This window comes from Micropterus dolomieu, linkage group LG17 (genome assembly GCF_021292245.1).
Source record: "Micropterus dolomieu isolate WLL.071019.BEF.003 ecotype Adirondacks linkage group LG17, ASM2129224v1, whole genome shotgun sequence".
Classification (NCBI taxonomy): domain Eukaryota; kingdom Metazoa; phylum Chordata; class Actinopteri; order Centrarchiformes; family Centrarchidae; genus Micropterus; species Micropterus dolomieu.
Window position 1 is genome coordinate 21,506,289 of NC_060166.1, and position 19,207 is coordinate 21,525,495.

General features: G+C 40.9%; 1 protein-coding gene across 1 annotated transcript in view; it reads left to right on the forward strand.

The window, feature by feature from the left end:
- Positions 1–49: 49 nt before the first annotated feature.
- tlcd2 (TLC domain containing 2) overlaps positions 50–19,207 on the forward strand; it is a 24,451-nt gene continuing 5,293 nt past the window's right edge. The window contains exons 1-3 of the mRNA XM_046074510.1: positions 50–669; positions 1,130–1,212; positions 3,643–3,725. Of these exons, the coding sequence (XP_045930466.1) occupies positions 491–669; positions 1,130–1,212; positions 3,643–3,725 (345 nt within the window). The 5' untranslated portion in view covers positions 50–490. The remainder of the gene's footprint in view (positions 670–1,129; positions 1,213–3,642; positions 3,726–19,207) is intronic.

Genomic DNA, 19,207 nt, shown 5'->3' on the forward strand with positions numbered 1-19,207 from the left:
CGTGCTCTTGGCCGCGCCCCTTCATAGTAGGGCGGAGAAAAGCTGTTATTTGGCTTCTGTTGATGTCAAAAAGTTACACAAGCCCGGGATGAGGTTGTACAACAGGACGGTTTTACAACCTTAAACGAGGCTGCACGCCCACAGTCACTTGTACCGGTCACACCTGAGCTTTCATAAGAGGTCTTATTACAGATACAGATATTCAACCTATTGGGTGAATCATTTGACAGACTCGTCCACGCCGTCTCGCCTTCTGGACTAAAACCTTAAAAGAAACGCGCTTTTTTTCGTTTTTCACTAGCGTCTTTGAGTGACAATACACTATTGGGAATATACCAGTATGTTAATGTGATTGTCTCGTCGTCGCAACAACAAAAAACAAGCAACCCACAGCTGTATGACTGTCGCAGGCTCCGCTGCTTTTATACCGCTCACATTGGGGACAATTGTAGCCTGAGAAGTGTTGATCTCCCAAACAAACCTTTCAGCCATGGAGTTGAGTTCGGTGATTTTAACGACCGGGGGCTCCTTCGGATTTTTTAGACTAGTCAACGCTGGAGCAGGAAAGCTCCCTATGCCTGAATCTGCGCGCAGGAACGCATGGAAATGGAGAAATATCTGTGCATCCTTCGTGCACAGTTTCATCACTGCGATATGGGCAGTGCTTTGGTGAGTAAAAACTGCTTTTATTCCATTTCTAATGAAGGATCTGATCGAAAAAAGATTGGTTTAGATGTAGGCCATTACCTTACGAGGATGGTTTCATAAATGCATTCTACTGGCTTTTGGCGCGGTTGTATTCAAAATGTACTTTAAATAACGTTACATATTGACTTCATTTTGCTTTGACTTCATAGTACCTTGAATTTTGCCATAGCCTACGGCTTGGCCAGATCCTCCACCTGTCGCAGTAATTGCTTTGGGAATAGATTTAAAGATAAGATGCAACAGTTACGACGCCTAGCCTAACGTTACTGTGTGACTGCACTGATAATTATCTCCATAAAAATAAATACTATTAAAACAGACTGGATTAATTGTACAGATATCACACTCAAATACAGTTCCACAAACTAATTATTCCCAACTAAATGCTTCATCTGAGCTTTTTTAACATTTGTCTTCTCAGCTTCTACTGTCACCCACAGATGGCTGAAGATTTGATAGAAACTCACTCTGAGTTTTCTCATGCTTTGGTGTCGTTTTCCATCGGTGAGTGGTCTGCCCGCACTTACACTTCCTGAATGGGCTGGGGGTGGTGGAGGGACGGCTAGAGGAGGAGTGCACCCATAAGTGCTGCCACCATAAGGGAAAGTGAGGAAGTGACATTATCCATCCCAGCTACTGTCAATTTCCTACATGGTGTCAGGGTAATTTTAGGTCAAAGACTTTATGTAGTTCATGTAAAACAATTGTTATAACCAGCTAATACAAGTCTAACTTGAAAAGTGCTTCTTGGTTAATCAGTTGGATAAGAAACTTTTTAAATAATGCCAATAAGTTTCTCACTGAGCTTAAATAGTGTTTAGCTATGTAAAGCCAATATATATTGTCCATAAGAACGGGGTAGACATGGTAAACTGAGCATTTGCAAATGCACAAATAATCTGTTGACATGTTGATGAATGCTGAATATTTACCATATAGTAGTTTTATGGTAAATATAAGGGTTTACCCAGGGTCAAGATATTTCTAATTTAAACCTTCTTGCTGTCTTATTTATGAATGAATGGACATTACAGCTACAGGGGTGATTTTTAGGTGTGTACTCTCCCTCTAATTTGACTCATTTACACTTTCTTGACTGAAGCTCACTTGTCCTATATGGTTTTGTTGTTTTTTTGCTGCTGAATTGCTACTTGGAATCCACTATGTGGGCTACAGTGAATGTTACCATCTACTAAACCAAATTAGAAACTCGATTTCATTAAGATTTCTCAAACCTAAGGGTTCATGCTTCTCCACATTCTTAAAATAGAATTGTAGCCCGTTTTTACTTTTTTCCATTAATCCTTAAAGTATCCTGGAGAAGCTAGTGACACGCGAGCCCTCCTTAATTCCACATATGTGTTGGATCTGTGCCGGGTAAATACAGCTCCCCGAGGATTCCCAGGATGTTTGACATTCTTTCAGGAAGTCTAGCCCTGGAAGCTGGAAAGGCAAGAAGCAATGTCAGTATGTGAAGATCAATGGGGGGCATTATTATCAGTTCCAGGCACAGTGCGAGACCCCGTACACTCATGTGACATCACCGAGACATCAACTGTGCAAAAAGTCAGTTGATTTATGCGAGCCGTCCATATCAGATGCCGGTGGTAACAGAAAGGGGAGTCATGCATCCACGCAAAAGCAAGTCGAGTGCTTCTCCCGAACCCTCCCACCAGAAATGTGGTGTGATTCTGAGGCTTCAGCAAGTTAAACGCGGAGTTTTGTGCACCACATTTGTGCATTCAGTCCACTATACCACGCTGCAAAACCTCGTAGCGACATGCCATAAATGATTCTCCACTTGTTGAATGAAGACCTTGTCCAGTGCTCAGAGCAAGATCTTGCAGAGGCACTGTGTAATACTGTTTTCATACGCCTAACACTTAACACTGCAGTTCATTCTCTGTGTTGCTATGAATAACTAATTTAAAGAAGAATTCTCTCTACCTGTGGTGTAGGATTGCAACATTTTGTTGATATAGTGTAAAGAAGTACCCATAAAGTTTACACAGACAGCAAAAACAAAAAGCAACAGATGATGTTTACTTGCCACAGTAACTTGGCAGGTATCAGATTAGGCCAGGTGTCTCATATTTAACTGGGTAATTCCATTCAGACCTGATGCTGGTATGTGTCAGCCTGAAAAGCCGGTTGTTTGACTAACTGGTTTAAGAAAGGACTCTGTCCTTCATGTAAACGTGCCGGTAATCTCATTGCAGATCTTGAATGGAAAATGCTGATTTGGTGGATTTCATTTTATCTACCTGTTTTTGTTGGTAGCCAAAGAAAAGTCAAATAGTGTTTGATTCCTTTGTTCTCAGTAGAGACATCAGCTGTACAGAGCACTTGCGACACATTGATATCATGCCCGTATTGCAGAACATAAAGGGAAATACTCCATCATCTTACATTTAATTTCTCTTTGTCACTCAGTCGTTCTTAGTTCCACCTGTATGTGTCAGACAGTACTGAATGATTCATTAGAAAAACACATGGCAAGATAAGAGATGTCAGTTAATTGGCACTTTTACTTAACGAGTGACGTTACCACACGTTACCACATCAACAAAAAAGGGTCCTGGTGTCAAATTCCTAACACATTGAGGTTAATTACAGTCTCGCCAAAGCTCTGAGCTCCCTCGCAACCCGACGTCCCCATCCCCTCCACTATTTTTCCAGCTTTCTGAATAGCTGTCACCATGGATACAACTGCTGGTGTGTGTGTGTGTGTGTGTGTGTGTGTGTGTGTATAGCCCCTCTCCGAGACACGTCTTGGTCGCCATCATTGTCGTCATGGAAGCAGCGTCCCCCCCGACACACTTGATAGGCTCAAGGCTTTGTTGTAAAAAGAATGTGCCGTGTTTTGGTTGATTTAATGAATTCCCCAACCCAAAGATGACATTAACAGTAGTTTAATGCTGTCCATGCCCACAGGTTACTTCATCTATGACTTCTTTGACATGGTGATGAACCAGAAGTTGAGTCAGTCCTGGGAGCTTCTCTTTCATCACTTGGTGGTAGGTCTTTCAAGCATTAAAACAAGATCATTTTGTTAATGTACTCAAGGTAACTGAAATGTATCTTTTAGCAAATTCTTGCTAGCTACACATAAAGTTTGTTTGGGTTCAATGCCTTGCTCAAGGGCACTTAAGCAGAGATGGTGGGCAGTAGATGTGATATCAGTCCTCACATCTGGAATACATGAAGTCACTCCCTTCTGTTTCTGCTCAGTGGGACCTTATTTTGGAAAAATATGTACTGTAGTGTATGGTGAGAGACAACAAATTTTTTATCTATTCAGTTTAAATTGTGCCCTGAATTACACGCATGATGTTTCTCAATTTAAAAGATACGTTTGTAAGAAATGAAAGTTGCAGTTGGTTGTCTGTGAAACTGCTCAGTGAACAACATCTCTTGTCTCGCACATGACATGTCATCATGGCACGTTTTACCTCTTTCTTACAGAACGAGGGGGAAAGTATTAAAAATGATGGTGGCATTACGTTATGACAGGCGTTGGCGTCAGTAATGTTAGCTTCAGTCATTGAGGGAAAATCTTTGACATCACGCCTTCGACTTCTGGGTTTGTGGTCTTTCTAATAACACATTTTCAAAGTCTTGTACATTTTACGACAAACTGCGACAATTCAAACAGGATAGAAAAAATTGTTTTCTCTCGCCGTTGACTTATCATGCATATTTTTTCTGAAATAAGGTCTCATGGTAGTTCCCACGAAGGCAAAGGCTTTAGGCTCTCTATAGAACCTCTTGTTGGTGCCTGGTATCGAACCAGCAACCTTTGGGTTATCTGCCTTTATTACTTTCACAGTTAAAGTTAAGCTCTTGTCCAAGATTTATCTTATCTTTAAGATTTATTTTTGCCAAAGATGTTTCACCTTGACCGGTTCTGTCAGTAGAATATCTAACTTTTGAATCAGACTGCACAGACAAATCATGCACCGCATCCACAAGGCACCTGTTAGGAGCACAGACATGGGAAAGACAAAATACCCATCTTTCTTGTTTAGTTACAAAGAACAAGGGAGGGAGGAACAAAGAGACGATCATTCCAGTCTGACAGCCACCCCCCATAACAGTCATCTTCATTACATGGTGGCCCTCAGCAGATATTCCTGAGGGAATAACAAGTTAGATCAGTTAACCCTCCCCCATTCCTGCTTTTAAACGCTATGGGTAATAAATAGCAAAATGCCCTAAAGTGGCAATATAGAAATTCATTCTAATTGAATATTTTAACTCTGCGTTTCAGACTGTATGACCTACATCCCTGCTAAGACCCTGCAGATGTTATGTATTGCGTTCTGTGGCCAAGTTCTCATCTTGTTATTGTAGTGCAATACACCTCAAATTTGTGTTGGAAGTGTCTCTGACAGGGTTGGAGTGTATTTGTGCTGTACAGCAGCCACGATCAATGTGTGTGTGTTTGGGTGTCATTACAGGCATGTTTGATATACGAGTCATATATACTCGCACCCTGTCTTAAAAATATCACTTTAAGAGTAACATCTTGGCATTTCAAGTGGACTCTGGTAGATAATTTCTTGTACATCTATATATACAGAACAACTCCAAAATCTCAATTGGAACCCCTTTTCAGTATCCCTCCCACACAAACAGGCCGAGTGCCTTTACACCAACATTGAGGCTGACACTGGGCAAGCGTCTTTATCATCCAGCCCACGTTTCTACTGGTTTTGTTGGTCTCATCGCTGCGTGATCAGATATGGGAATTCCTTGCAACAAAAAACCCAGCATAACAACCGCCATAAAAGATGACATACAATATTTTCAAGCAAATAATGCCAAGTTAGACAATGGTGAACATTTGTGAGAGTCACTTTTTCCATTAAGTGGTCGCTGTATAATTTCACCGACTGCAGCAAGTAAACATATAGAGGATCTTTTAGGTAAAGGTAAATGGTAAAGCTGTGTACCATTTTTGTCAATAAAAATTGTCCCCCTTGACGGACAACCAAATAATGGTTTTGTTGTGAATGTTGGTCAAATATCACTGTCTCCACTACTCATGATGGTTCCTATTGTCTAGGAATTAACCCAGGTTTGTGAATGTAGTAGCCTCTGACATCAGGGGTCTTTTGTTTCTAAACGAGGTTAAAGAAACACCTGAGTCAATATTTGCCAGGTGAGAACCAGTGTTTCTGTGGTATAACGTCCTTCAGGATTAGTTGTGGGAACCAGCTCCAATACCACCTGGTTGTTGGTGGCAAAGGCCCAACAGAGTTTGAAGAAAATAGTTGTATTGGCCTTTCTTTCTGAAAGTCTTGTTTTTTTTTCTCCTTTACTTCCTGGAAGCCTAGTGAATGGATGCTTTGGCCAGGGGCCAGCTGGCCCCGAATTGTCACTAGAGTGTGGGAGGGATGGAGACGTCTTCCTCGATCACATGGCTTTCTGCGTGTCAAGAGGGCAAACTCTTTCTCTCCTCATTTCCCCATTATACCATCATCAAGACTTTCATTCATTCTTTTCTATGATGTGTGCCACCTGATGTACCTTTCTAAAAGGCAACCCTCCTTCAACTCCTTTGCTATCTGGTCCTTATCTGGCCCCTTTCTTTTATGTTCCCCTTTCTTTATTTGTTTTTGTTCTTTTCGTGCAACTATTATAAATGAGGTTATTGTGTGAGAGATTCTTTAAGGGTTGCAAAGCAAGAGAACCAAGTCAGGGCTTGATTTGCAAACACAAGTGTACTGGTCATCTGACATCCCAAGCAGGACCAGCTGATCATATAGTCAGCAGCAGGATGTTCCTCTCTAGTTAATCTCCTCCTCATATCGGTAGCCCACTGACTCATCTTTCACCCCTTTTCTCACAATGCTATTGTAAAATCTACCTTTCCCTGGACATGTGACAATGACCTATACAAACTAAAAATATATAGATGGAGATGTGGTTGAAGAGACAAACTCCTTTTGAGGCAGATGGAGGCATTAGAACAGTACATCTTTATGTTTATGCTAACGTGCTGAAGTGCAAACCAGCAAATGTAGGCTACCATGCTGCATGTAAAGCATGTATCTGTGACTGAACACACAAGGTGAATAATATGACTGGAAAATCTGAATGAAATGTATAGGGGGTGTGTCTTCATTGGACGTTTTTAATTATTATTAGAGACAGACTGTGTGTTTTTATATTTATGTGTTGACTCACATGTGCTTACAGATGTAAGCCATAGAACAACCCTTTTGACTGAACGCTGTTTTAATTGTAAGGATGTTTGTAGATGTTGGTACATAATGTACGAGTGTAATGTAATTGCACATAGTAATGTTAGTATTATTTAATGGCAGTAACAATTTAATATCCAAGGTTACAGTTCCAAACTATAGAAGTGGCTCTGAGTAAAGATGCAAATTTTAAATAAAAGGTTTCTAAAACCTTTTGACCTGTCCAACCCAACTTACATCTTGCCATTCCCCTCTGCTCTTATCCTGTTTTGACCCCTACCTCCTCTTTTAGTGTTGTCCTGCTTAAAATACACATATATCTTTTCTCGGCATCTTTATTTCTGTAATCTACAGAGAGGGTATCCTATGTTATACAAGCCTATAGTGAAGCAGCATGAATTGCAACATGGGTTTTGTTGAACCCTGTTGTCGCAGTCCAGGAGAAATAATAAAGTCAGACATTCCATGGAAAGGCCCCCCCCCCCCACCTTCTTATTGACTGAAGTAGAGATTACAGCTTCTTATTTCTGTCCGAGAAGCATGTGGGGCCTGTCACAGTCACTTACGCCTGATGAGGTCCTGTCCGCCATAAACTCGTGCTTATTTTGGAAAACAGGAAGTCCTGATCCTTACACCAGAAACAGGGTGCCTTCTTCTGAGATTAGACATGTATCTAGTATATCTATTGTCTAAGAAACACATCATGCAGGGGTTATTAAAAAGTCACCATAAACTTGTAGCCTATTTTTAACGTCATGTTTAAGAAAGATTGGAGTTAAATTAAATGTTTGCCTTTTGCCACTGACGAACTGCAATGTGTATCGTCATTCTTGCAAAAAACCCTCTACCCCATATTGAGTCGGTTTCAGCCTTGTTTGCCCATGACTTATGGAAAGAGTGAGCTTGTAATTAAAAGTATGAGCCAGAAGAGAAGGATGCCAAGCAGAGGCAGAAGGACTGATTATTTTTTCCATGAAGAACGAAAGCATGTGAATAACGGTATGTCCAATGTTCTGGCAGCATATTTTGCTGTTTACTTCTATAAATGTTTCTCATCCTTCTCTCATCAGGCAGAATCAGTTGTCTCCGTAGACAAAACAGGTTAAATCAGATCCGTTCTGTTTCCAATCAATCCCTGTTTTCTTCAAATCTGTACATGTAGGCTCTGAAATATTCTTAGTCGTGTAATATTTCATCATCACTTATATTCCAATGAGTGTTAGAGAATACTAAATGCACAAGTGGCTCTTACACACAAATGAAGAATGATAGGATTTTCTAACTCTGGGGAAGTAATTCATTTCTCAACTGCTTTCTGCTATTTCCACATTTGCAATAATCAGGTGACCGGTCACAAATACAGTGAAATATAGAACTGTTAATCGTCATCGCTTACGTTTCCTCGGGCTTGAATGACATAAATGTGTTGCACCAATCAGCTCAAACAGCTTTGACTGAAGTAACAATATGTTTTATTTGTTTATATTTTGTAAAAAATAGTTTTGATGAACAGCAGCTTACAATAGGTCACAGAGGACCCAAGTTTTAGGCATTAAAGCTCGATAGAAGCCACCATAGCAGTGATTACCTCACTGAGCATGGATTTGGGAAATGCCTCTTATTCCCCCCTCACAGATTTCACCTGAATGAAGAGCAAACGTTCTCCAGTTATTTTATAGATTTTCAAAGGTTGTTTTGGCGTCTCCAAGAACTCTTGGAGAATATTGTTTTCTGAAGACTGAAGCTGTCTGATTAAAACAGGTATTTAAACAGGTTCTCAGCAAGGATGTCTATACGATATGTCATTGTTCCTGATATCTATAAATGTTCCCTGGTTCAGCTGGTAAAAAGCTTAGCCACAGCAGGGAGCTGCCACCGTGTTCAATTGTAGAGATGATGTTAAATGAGTGATGTTGAAGTGTGCTTGGTTACTACTGAACAGAATACCTTTGATTATTGTTAAAAAGAGGGGTTTCATCTTCACCCACCTCCTTCAGCTGGTGGATGGTGTACAATGAATTGCCAAGGAACATGTATAAGGAGTCCAGTTGATTTCATTTTATCACTGACACAACATGTGTCTTGTTTGTATCCTTACAACCTGGAAAATCCTCTTAGGTGCTTTCACGCTCATATTAGCCACGTCTCAAATTCAACTTCAGTCACATTTTCCCCCACAAAGGTTCATCTCATACCAACCTCGTATATATGGAATTTGTTTTAGTTTACCAGGCATGAAAATGGATAATTGTGGGAGGTACATGAAGCTGTCTCACACAGTTAAGAGGAAATGTCACTTTTAGAAGTGGGAACATACTGTATTTGGTTGTGGGACATGTTGTCACTGGTGTGACACTACATCAGTTGAATGCCATGTTTGCCATAGATGGATCCTGTACACCTGTTCCTGTCATTCATTCTATCACTCCACCCTTTCCTTTGCTTCAGCTACTCCTCCCACTAGCTGCTGGTTTTCTAAGGACCACGGACCAGCAGCCTAATGTGACAGCAGTGCAGGCAAAATTGAGTGGTGAGACTTGTGATCCTAAAAGCTTCATTTTGTTTGATTTCTACATTGTTGCAGATGCCCTGTTTATACAAACGTATCCCAAGCTCAGCTGGTCCATTTCCTGATGGATGTACTTCCTGCAGTGGTTAATGAACATTAACAAGCATGTCGTTGAGAGTGTTAATGTCAAATACAAGAGTATAGCATGGTTTGTAGTATACCCTTGTGTTGTCTTTTCATGCTAAAAACAGCAGCATATTTTATAACTGCAGTTGATTTAGTATTTAGTAGGGTATGTTTTTGTTTCGATAGCCAGCCCACAGATATATTTCCAGCCTTCCACAATATGTTTGCTCTGCCACTCCTTCTTTTTGACCAACACTTTGGAATGACTAACCACAAGGAATGAAGGTTACTTTTTAAAATCTCCAGTGTTAACATCATGTTTGCAAACCATGAGTAGCTGGCAGCCAGTGAGATGGCAGAGAGAGAAAGAGGGAGACCTATTCCAAAATAGTAATGGAAGTGTACTTGGGTTTTTTTGGCGGGGAAAGATTGGTGTGTGTGTGTGTGTGTGTGTGTGTGTGTGTGTGTGTGTGTTGTGACAGTCTCATCTTTTTAGCGGGAAACCCCGGGAGGCCCCCCTCCCATTCTGTGTATATCTAGACAGGAGGACAGACATCTGGTCTGCACATGAACCTCAGACTCACAAGATAGACATACTTCCTTAGAGGGCTTCTGCAAATATGTGCACCCCCTGAAAACATTTCTGTGCTGCAGCTCCACTCCATATGTCACACACGCTGCCTTGTTCATCCCCCCCCCACCCTTGTATGACCGCCAAACATCTCCCCCATCCCCCCTCTTCCACCAACTCTCTGTAGCCTGTACCACCCCCTTACATGACTTTAAACCAATGAGAGCCTCTGCTCTCTAGTAGTATTATATCTTGTTTTTCCCCTCATGGTGGGACTGTCTGACATTGAGGAATTTTCTTGTCCATTGTTTTTGTGGCTGAAACGGCTAACAATTCAAAGGCAACAAACAAAATCTGCAGATTGATGGATATCAACCACAGAGCCGCTGCTGTGAAGCACCAAAAAGCAGTTACTGTGAACTATTAGAAGCCTGAAAATTACTGTGAACTTTCAAGATACAATCTGTCTTCATAAGTCAGGTAGATATTTGCTGACATGATGTAATTACACAGAACCAAAGTATAAATTGAGACTCATTAAACATGCACATTACAGAGTGAGAAAGCTTGCATAATGCAAGTCTATTCAAATTCTCTGTTGAGAATAATAAACACCTGTTGTGACTATGAAGACAGAAAAGAAATCTGTTAATATTGGTTTGGAATTTAAAGTTAAGAAATTAGTTAAGTCTTGTGGCCAATGGATTTTTTTTTTTTGGATTGTAAAACAACTGAGTGCATGTGTGGATAAACAGAAGTACAGTATTTTGGTATTCATCTAATCATAGTGCTAATCAGGGCTAAGCATTGTGAAATTCAAGTTATCAGCGTGAAGCGTAAATAAGCTGTACCGATGCAGGTGCCATCTACCCTGAACAGAGCAGGCTAGTGTGAATGAGCCTTATATTATACAGTCTTCAGCCTACAGGTAGACAGCAGAAATGAGCCGTAGTGTTACACACTCATACCAGGCTTTCCAAAGAGGGTGGAAAAGCGGAGTGCCCTAAAAAAAGATGTGGCATTTGTTTGCAGTTGGCATAACAACCAGGAATGCTGTCTATCCATCCATAAGCGTGTTTAGAAGACAGAGGGAGTTGACACTGTGTAAGTTACTTGTCATTGCTGAAGAGCAAGGTGGGGCAATGTAGGAACTGTGCGTGTGTTCACCCTAAGTGTGCCACACCTATCAGCCAAACGCTAAAGCATAAAAAAGATAAAGAACACACATGGCTGAGATCCGGCTGCAGAGGGAATACCAGAGTACTTGCGTATGAATCCAAAAGCAGTGTGGGCGGGCACGCAAGCATGTGAGAGTGTAGCATAGGAACCACCTCACATTGAACATCTGTAACAAGTGGAGTTAACCATTTCAGTCAATGTCAGGGATTTCTTTTGTTTTGCACATCTCTCAGAATTCCTGGCAACATTTTGTATATTGAATGCTATAATTGCTAAAAAGATTGGTACTGTAAATATATAGCTGGATCCAGCGGCTGGTTCGCTTAGCATAGCTAAAACATGGGAAAACAGCTAGCCTAGTCCACTAATTAACACTTTACATTTCATTTGTTTGATTGGATAAACTGTACATAAAGATGGACCACATAACAGCTCTCGATCGCTCCTGGTGGGTGGTACAGGTACACCCCGCCCCTTTCATGTTAGCGGATCGGGGTAGTAGGTAGTTCTTATCACGCTGATGTATGTTCAAGTGTTCATTATTTTAATTAGTTAATTTACGCTATAACAAGGGGATTTCACGTCATGATTGAAAGTAGGGCTAGGCAATAAAACAATGGTAGTTATTGTGATATTGTTTTCCTTAAACAATATAACAAATAAATGTTTGATTTAATTTATTTGAATCATGATCATGAATCTATTAAGATATTTATTTTAGGTTGAGGAAAAGGGGCTGGAAAAAAAAGATTTTGTACTTAATTTTTGTGAATGTTCTATCTCAGATTATTTAATAATAGTTTTCCACTATTTGGCCCGGGTGAATAGGCGGGACCTCGACACCGTGGCTCCAATGCTGAAAGTGGAATATCATCAGATCTCTAGAGCTTTCTGGTGCATCCTGGTGGCAAAGAGCATTAAGAAGCACTTGAACAGCTATCATTGGCTTTTATCTTTCCTTGGCCACTCTGAGAACTGAGGTAATGGCTGAGACATACACTACACTCGAGTCAATGCAAACCACCGCTCCTCCCTTCACACCCAGTGCCTAAATACCTCATGTGACCACAACACACTTATTAACGGTCATAGAGCCTCACCCTACTGTCCCATGTGAAGATGAGGGAAAAGACTTATTCTCTCAGGCTGTAGTTGAAATAGCACACATACACTTACAAATAAAGAACCCATGCAATGCTAATTAATAATATTTGCCCTAACTAATTGTGTATGGGCGCGTTCGGTGAATGTCTGACCAGATGTTTTTTAATGCGCTGAAGTGGCCTGTTGTGCTGCTGTCAGCTGACTGGCGTTAACACGGGTCGCATGATAATAGTTATGATCACCAGCTGTGTGTGTGTGTGTGTGTGTGTGTGTGTGTGTGTAATCATAATACTGTCTTAGGTTTCCAAGCTGCACATCCTTCCCACCATGACTTTCTCTCCCTATGACCAGATGGCAAACATCTCTCTGGAGCTTCCTAGTAGTGTCCTCTCCACCACCTTCACTTGGTCATTTCCTATCCCTTTATGACCTGTATCAAGGAAGCACTACATGTGCAACAGCATATTTTTAGGAAACATATACGTATTATGGTGCGTTTATATTGCGCTATAACACTAGCACAGAGAATAATGCATATGCATGTGTGTATGTATCAGGGCAGACATTTAGTGCAGGAAATAATCAATAAATTAATATACACCTATTATCTTTGAATGTGAACCCAAATGTAAATAGTGTGCCACCGTTTGTGTCCCAGATAGTCATAGGTGCATCTGCGAAGCGTGCGTCACTTGTGGTATGTGGTAGGTATGGTGGTTAGTCGTTTAGGCTAGATTGCCTATAGATTAGGTCTGCCATCACAGAGGCATTGTTTATGGATGAATTGTAACTCAGTCTACTCATCTTTTTAATTATTGTGACATTCATACATTTGTGGTATCTTTTGAAGGCTGTATTTTAGGGCAAAGAAGTGAAGATTCATTATTTTCCCAACACAACTTGATCTCTGTTACATGTACTTAGACAGGTAAAGAAACAAGAGGGCATACTGTTTATTGCAAATATTACATAATAATAAAAGAAGAAAATAAAACCTAACTAGTTTTGTGTCCGTACTTGGGCAAACCTCCATCAGACAATAACAGAGGTATGGAAACAGCCTTCTTATACTTTAAAGGCCAGTGTCAAATCCTGTGGTGTAGTTTGCCTTTATGGAGAGCGAGCTTCTGCTGTTATTGAAAGAAAATTGTCCTAGAAATACCACACGCCTCACCTCATTCACACTATGGACACCTCACAACACACCTTACAGACTGGGATTTAGTATTTAACTACAGTTTAACTATAGTGTAGCTTTATTTATAATGTGCATTTTTTGTATATAGGGTGTATATTTTTTATTTTTTTTATTCTGCCTTTTAATTCTGCTTTTCTTTGCTTGTGTTTTTAGTTTAAAGCTGACTCAGTGAGGTACACACAAAAATTCCAACATACCTGTAAAAAAAACAAACTAAACTCTATATATCTTTGTGGTTTGCTTTTTCTAATGTTTAAATTAGTTCAGAAAAGCTGTTGGATTTTTTTCTTCATACGCTTCCTGACACACTCACATACAGTCACAAGTTAAAGTAGGTTTATATGTTTGTTCACCCAGCTGTTCAAAGCACATCAGTTAACACCCTGACCTTTAACCTGCTGCCCTGAAACTCTGGAGAGGCAGCATGTTTTTTTATAATGGAGCTCAGTTGTGTGTGTACACTGAAAACTGGTGTAGACGGAGCTTAATGACCTAACCACCTTCTCACATGGTTTCATTATTATTCAGTGATCACTCTGTGTATTGTAATAAACATGCTGCGCTTAAAATTCTCCTCCGACTGAGCAAGCCAGCAAGTTTTCGGCTGGAGGCAGGAAAACTGGTTTGACATGGAAATCCTTTATCATCTTTTGTGACTGCTTTGACTATTGTAACAAAAGTGTGTGACAAGAAGTAGACACAAGGTGGGTTTTATTTTAAATAAGAAATGCTAGTTATGAAAGGATAAGCATGGGGCGTGACTGCCCGCTGCATCAGAAGTGTAAGAAGAGTATAGATGTGTGAGAAGTGTGTGTGTGTGTGGGTGTTGGGGTCAGGAAAAATGTCAAACACACCAAAACCCACAAATGCAGAGCCTCGGGTTGAGAGAGGGAGGCCGAGAGCAGGACTGGCCTGGTAGCGGTGTAACAGGTGCTACCAGTATGAAAGATCCAGTCGTGGCCTGTACTTACTTATTGTGAAAAACCATACATTTGCAACAGACTTTCCTAAAGTCTCTACATAACACTTAAACGAGCAAATAATGGCAAACATCATACTTGGAAAAGCAGAGAAGGTGCTGTTAACTTTGACAGCCATGTTGCCTCTCAAATGTTAGCTTTTTTTTTTTTTGCAATCAAGTTTAGGGCTAAACTTTTTATTTTTTTATTTTATTAAAGCTTTATCTAGCCCTGGGACTCCTGTCCACTTGTCCAAAGCACAAATATTTATCAATACCTGCCGTATTGACACAGACCTTCTAATCATTTGAACTTCACCCCACTTTTGCTAGACGTCACGGTCAGGTTTTATCAGGTTTCAACATATTCCTTTCACTGTTTATAGTACTACCATCTTTGCACCAATCTTTCCCCCCTGAAAGTGGGACAAGGCGGTCTCTCACCAGGGTGCAGAAGACATCTAATTGAGCCCACAGGGAGAAAATGCAGAGAACAAACACCGGCACCGCCTTGTTTTTCAGCACTTTGCTTGGATTTCATACAGGTGGCAATAACAGTAGGTTAATGTATATAAGTGTAGTCCAAAGGTTAAATGATACTCCTTCAGCCTACCACCCACCTCAGTCCCCTCACCACAAATGTGCGCTGTTTGTACTAATGTAGGTTGTTGAGCTTATCTATACCATGCTGTATGAGACTATTTTCCAATTCTAATTTAGAGTTAATTCTTGGAAACAGCACTTGGCAAAAATATCTCACCACAAGGTCCTTTAGGAGATGTTTGGAGCTATAAATTGTAGGTGCTGTGAACTACAACAGATTAAATTAATTTGTAGTGCCATCACTACATTTGTATAAATATTCTGCCATCTTGGTTGAGGCCCACTGGCATCCATGTCTGACGTGACAGATGTCACTCATATGTGTTTGTATGTCTCCATTAGTGTTTCTAGTTGGTCAGTAGTAGCTGGGCTGCTGTATGTGAAAGCCAAGCCTCAGCAGAGGAAAATCCACATAATGCTGAATCACTCTAATCATCTGATAGATCCATGCTCTGGTTGGGGGATTACTGTGGTACCCTCTCAGCTCTGGGTGCTGGCAGCAGAGTGGGAGTTGGCCCCCTGTCCTTGGATGACTAGCAGGCCCCACCCACACTCCAACCAGGAAGAGTTTTGGCCAGCTGGTATCTGGTTGGCTTCTGAGCCACATGGGGTCATTGTCACCCGATGATGACCCGGTATGGTGAGATCAAGTGTCTCCTCTCCAGACTGGGATGGTGCGCACATTATGGTGCTTTTGTCCACCTAACTTTTTTTTTAGGGTTCATCTGTTGTAAATTCGTTGGTAGCTTTTAGAAGGTAAAGTATTACTGAGGTGAAGGTGTTTGTGATATATGGCTCCAACTTTATTGTGAGTTATAGTGTCTTTGTGGCCTTGTTACCTGCTGTGCTATCTATGTTTATACAAAGATAAGGCAACCAAGGACTGTCATTGGCAGATAGAAGACCATAGTAAAATCGATTACCACCATAAAACTACATTTATGTGCAGGATGAACATTTTTAAATTAAGAAACCTCAAGAGGTATCTCCATATAGTGTCTCTATGTAAAGGTGCCGATATTATTAGACTTCCTTTACAACATAAAGAAGTAATACTTTGTCTTTGACTCTTATCTTATTTTACAAGGGTTTGTTTTGACCTTCACAGTCCCATATTCTATTGTGTTTTATCTTCCCAGATCAGATTAGACTTGAGATTAGCCACGCTAAAGACCACTGGCTAATGTGGGTAATGCTGTGGCCTTGGTCTGTGTTGGTACTTATACAGGTTAATCCGAGTGTATAGTCTTGTTTTTGAGCGTCCAGGGTAACAGATAAAGGCCCTAAGAGTTGTTGGTATCTTTGCTTTGGATTTGAACCAACATGGACATTTTATTTTACTATCTGCTGTGCTTGTAAAGTGCTGTGAAGTGAGAATGCTTTCAAAAATAGGCAAAAATTAAGTTAAATTAGTATTTGGTGTAACCAACCTCTGCCTAAAACTTGCTAGGAACCTCCACCCTGCTTCACCGTTGCCTGCAGACAATCATTCTTGTACCGCTCACTAGAAACAAACTGCCTTCTGCTACAGCCAAATATTTAAAATTTTGTCTTAGCAGAAGGTATGCTGGACTGTTGTTTTCTGCACCCCAGTTCCGGTGTTTTTTTGTATAGTTGAGTCGCTTGGCTTTGTTTCAATGTCAGAGGTCTGAATTTTTGGTCTTCCATGAAGGTCACTTCTGACCAGACTTCTCCGGACTGTAGATGGGTGTACCAGGGTTCCACTGTTTTCTGCTGATGGCACTGCTGGACATCTTCCGATTACGAAGGGAAGTAAGCATAATGTGTCTTTCATCTGCTGCAGTAATTTTCTTTGGCCAACTACCAACTGTGGGCTGTAAGTTACCTTCAACTTATGTCTCGCATAGCCAAACTCCACAGCACTAAACTTGACAAGATCTTGGGGCATCTCTACTTCCTCATCCTCTCATGTTGGACTGAGGGAAGACTGGACTCTACAGTGACTCACTATTGTCTGCGTTGTTACAACACAGGAAGGGCCGGGGCTAGCTGGCCAACTTAGCATGCTAACTTCAGTAGATATCCCTGTAATAAAATTTATAGACATCTTTGACATCGTCAGAACTGTTACTTATTCACATTCTGTTGATTATGTTAGGTAATTTCTTGAATGCTTTAAACTAAATTTCTGACCAGATCTCACATGTTCATCCTTTAAAGCCACTGAGTTGTTGAACAAAGATGTGAGTGAGTGACTGATGAAATGATCACAAAACAGGTCAGCTAGATATTGGTTACCAGTTTATTTCTTTATTTTGTTGTTGCATGCCTTAGTGACTTCGATAGCGAAGCACCTTCGATCGAAGGTGTCATGACAAACCTTGTTTATCCAGATGTTTTCAGACACAGGCACCTGTTCTGCCACAGAGGAATGTCACAGGAGAACGACACTACAGTATGACCTCACGTGTGTGTGTGTGTGTGTGTGTGTGTGTGTGTGTGTGTGTGTGTGTGTGTGGCTTTGTTTTGTACTGATAAGCCCAGTCTCCTGTTGACATGACTGTTTTCCTTCCCAATATGCTGACTTTGACGGGGTTGGCTGTTTGCGTTGCTAAATACTGTGCTTGTACTGTCGTCACTGTAATTGTTCATTGACATTGTTCATCATTGCTGTCATTATAACCTGACAACAGGTGAGGGCTTTGTTTTGAGGTGTGTGTGTGTGTGTGTGTGTGTGTGTGTGTGTGAGGGCTAATCCTCAAGTCACTGTTTTTTTTGTTCAGCTGCAGAATTTACAGTGAACTAATGTTTTTTTTCCTCAGTTAATAGTGGGGCCTGAGGATAGCGAAGTCTGTCCAGATTAAGATATTTCAACAGCTACTGGCTAGATTGCCATTAAAATCAAAGTTTCCTCTTGACTAACACTTTAGTACAGGACAGGATATTTTGAAAATGAATAGCCAATTGACTTGTAACTTAACCATTTTGATGACATTTGAAACTGTAGATAGTTTCTGGAGCAAGGGGAAGCAGTGCCGTTATAATGCTCTTAATAAGAAATGCTGCCAAGACTTAACCAATTACAACTATGAGAACATGTGAAATGAAATGTGTCCAGTGAGGAAACTTTTTGACCATCCATTACTGTGGATACATAATGCAAGGGCCAGTTAGGGATCGTGTGCTGCTGACTGTCCTCACATGTCCTGTTGCTTAACCTACTACAGCGGTCACATAAGAGTTTACTGCGTTAAAGAGCACATCCGGTGACCTCATACGAAACACTCATGCACAAACACAAGGTGCTCCTCCAACTGAGCCATGACTGTTGGTAAAGGTCATTCTCTCACCCAGTCAGCCACAGTGTATCCCATGACCTGTGTTAACTAACTAAGGGCACAACCTGCTTTGGACTGCTCTCTACATGTCCATGCTCTTTCACTGTCTCCCCCTTCACTGCCACCCATCCACTCTTGATTTATAAACATGAAGCTTAGGGTGGTAACAGGTCTGAAACTAAAGTACAATCTGTTTGAACACAGTTTGTCCTCCTGCTACACTTTGAGTGTGCTCTGAGTGTGAATGAAGCTGGTGAATGTGGTGGTGCGAGTGGGTGCCAGCTCCTGTGGAGAGCTGGCCGAACAGCGCGTTTTGGTATAAACTCTTTTCTGTCATCTGGATTTTACACCTGCAATACAGCTGCTGAGAGTGTTTTAAACAGCAGCTTACACCTCTGTCACAACATATCAGATACTGTATGTAATCCTTTCCTCTGACTCTCCAGTGTAATGTAAGCAGGCAGCATTGGTTGAGATGCCTGTCTTTAGTGTGTTTTCAGACTGGCCTTCAGGGATGTGGCTGCCATCTTGTGGAGATTTTCTATTAGTTACTGCACAAACTTTCACATATGTGCCGCTCAGCTGGAATTAGTCATGGTAGAGGTGTCCTCTCTTCCACATCGTCATTCAGTAAGATAATGCCAAGGAAAGAGGGTGAAAATAGGGAAATTGATAAAATCTTTGACCACTACTTTAACTCAATTTAAAGCAATCTCCATTATTTAAAGATATTGAATAATTAG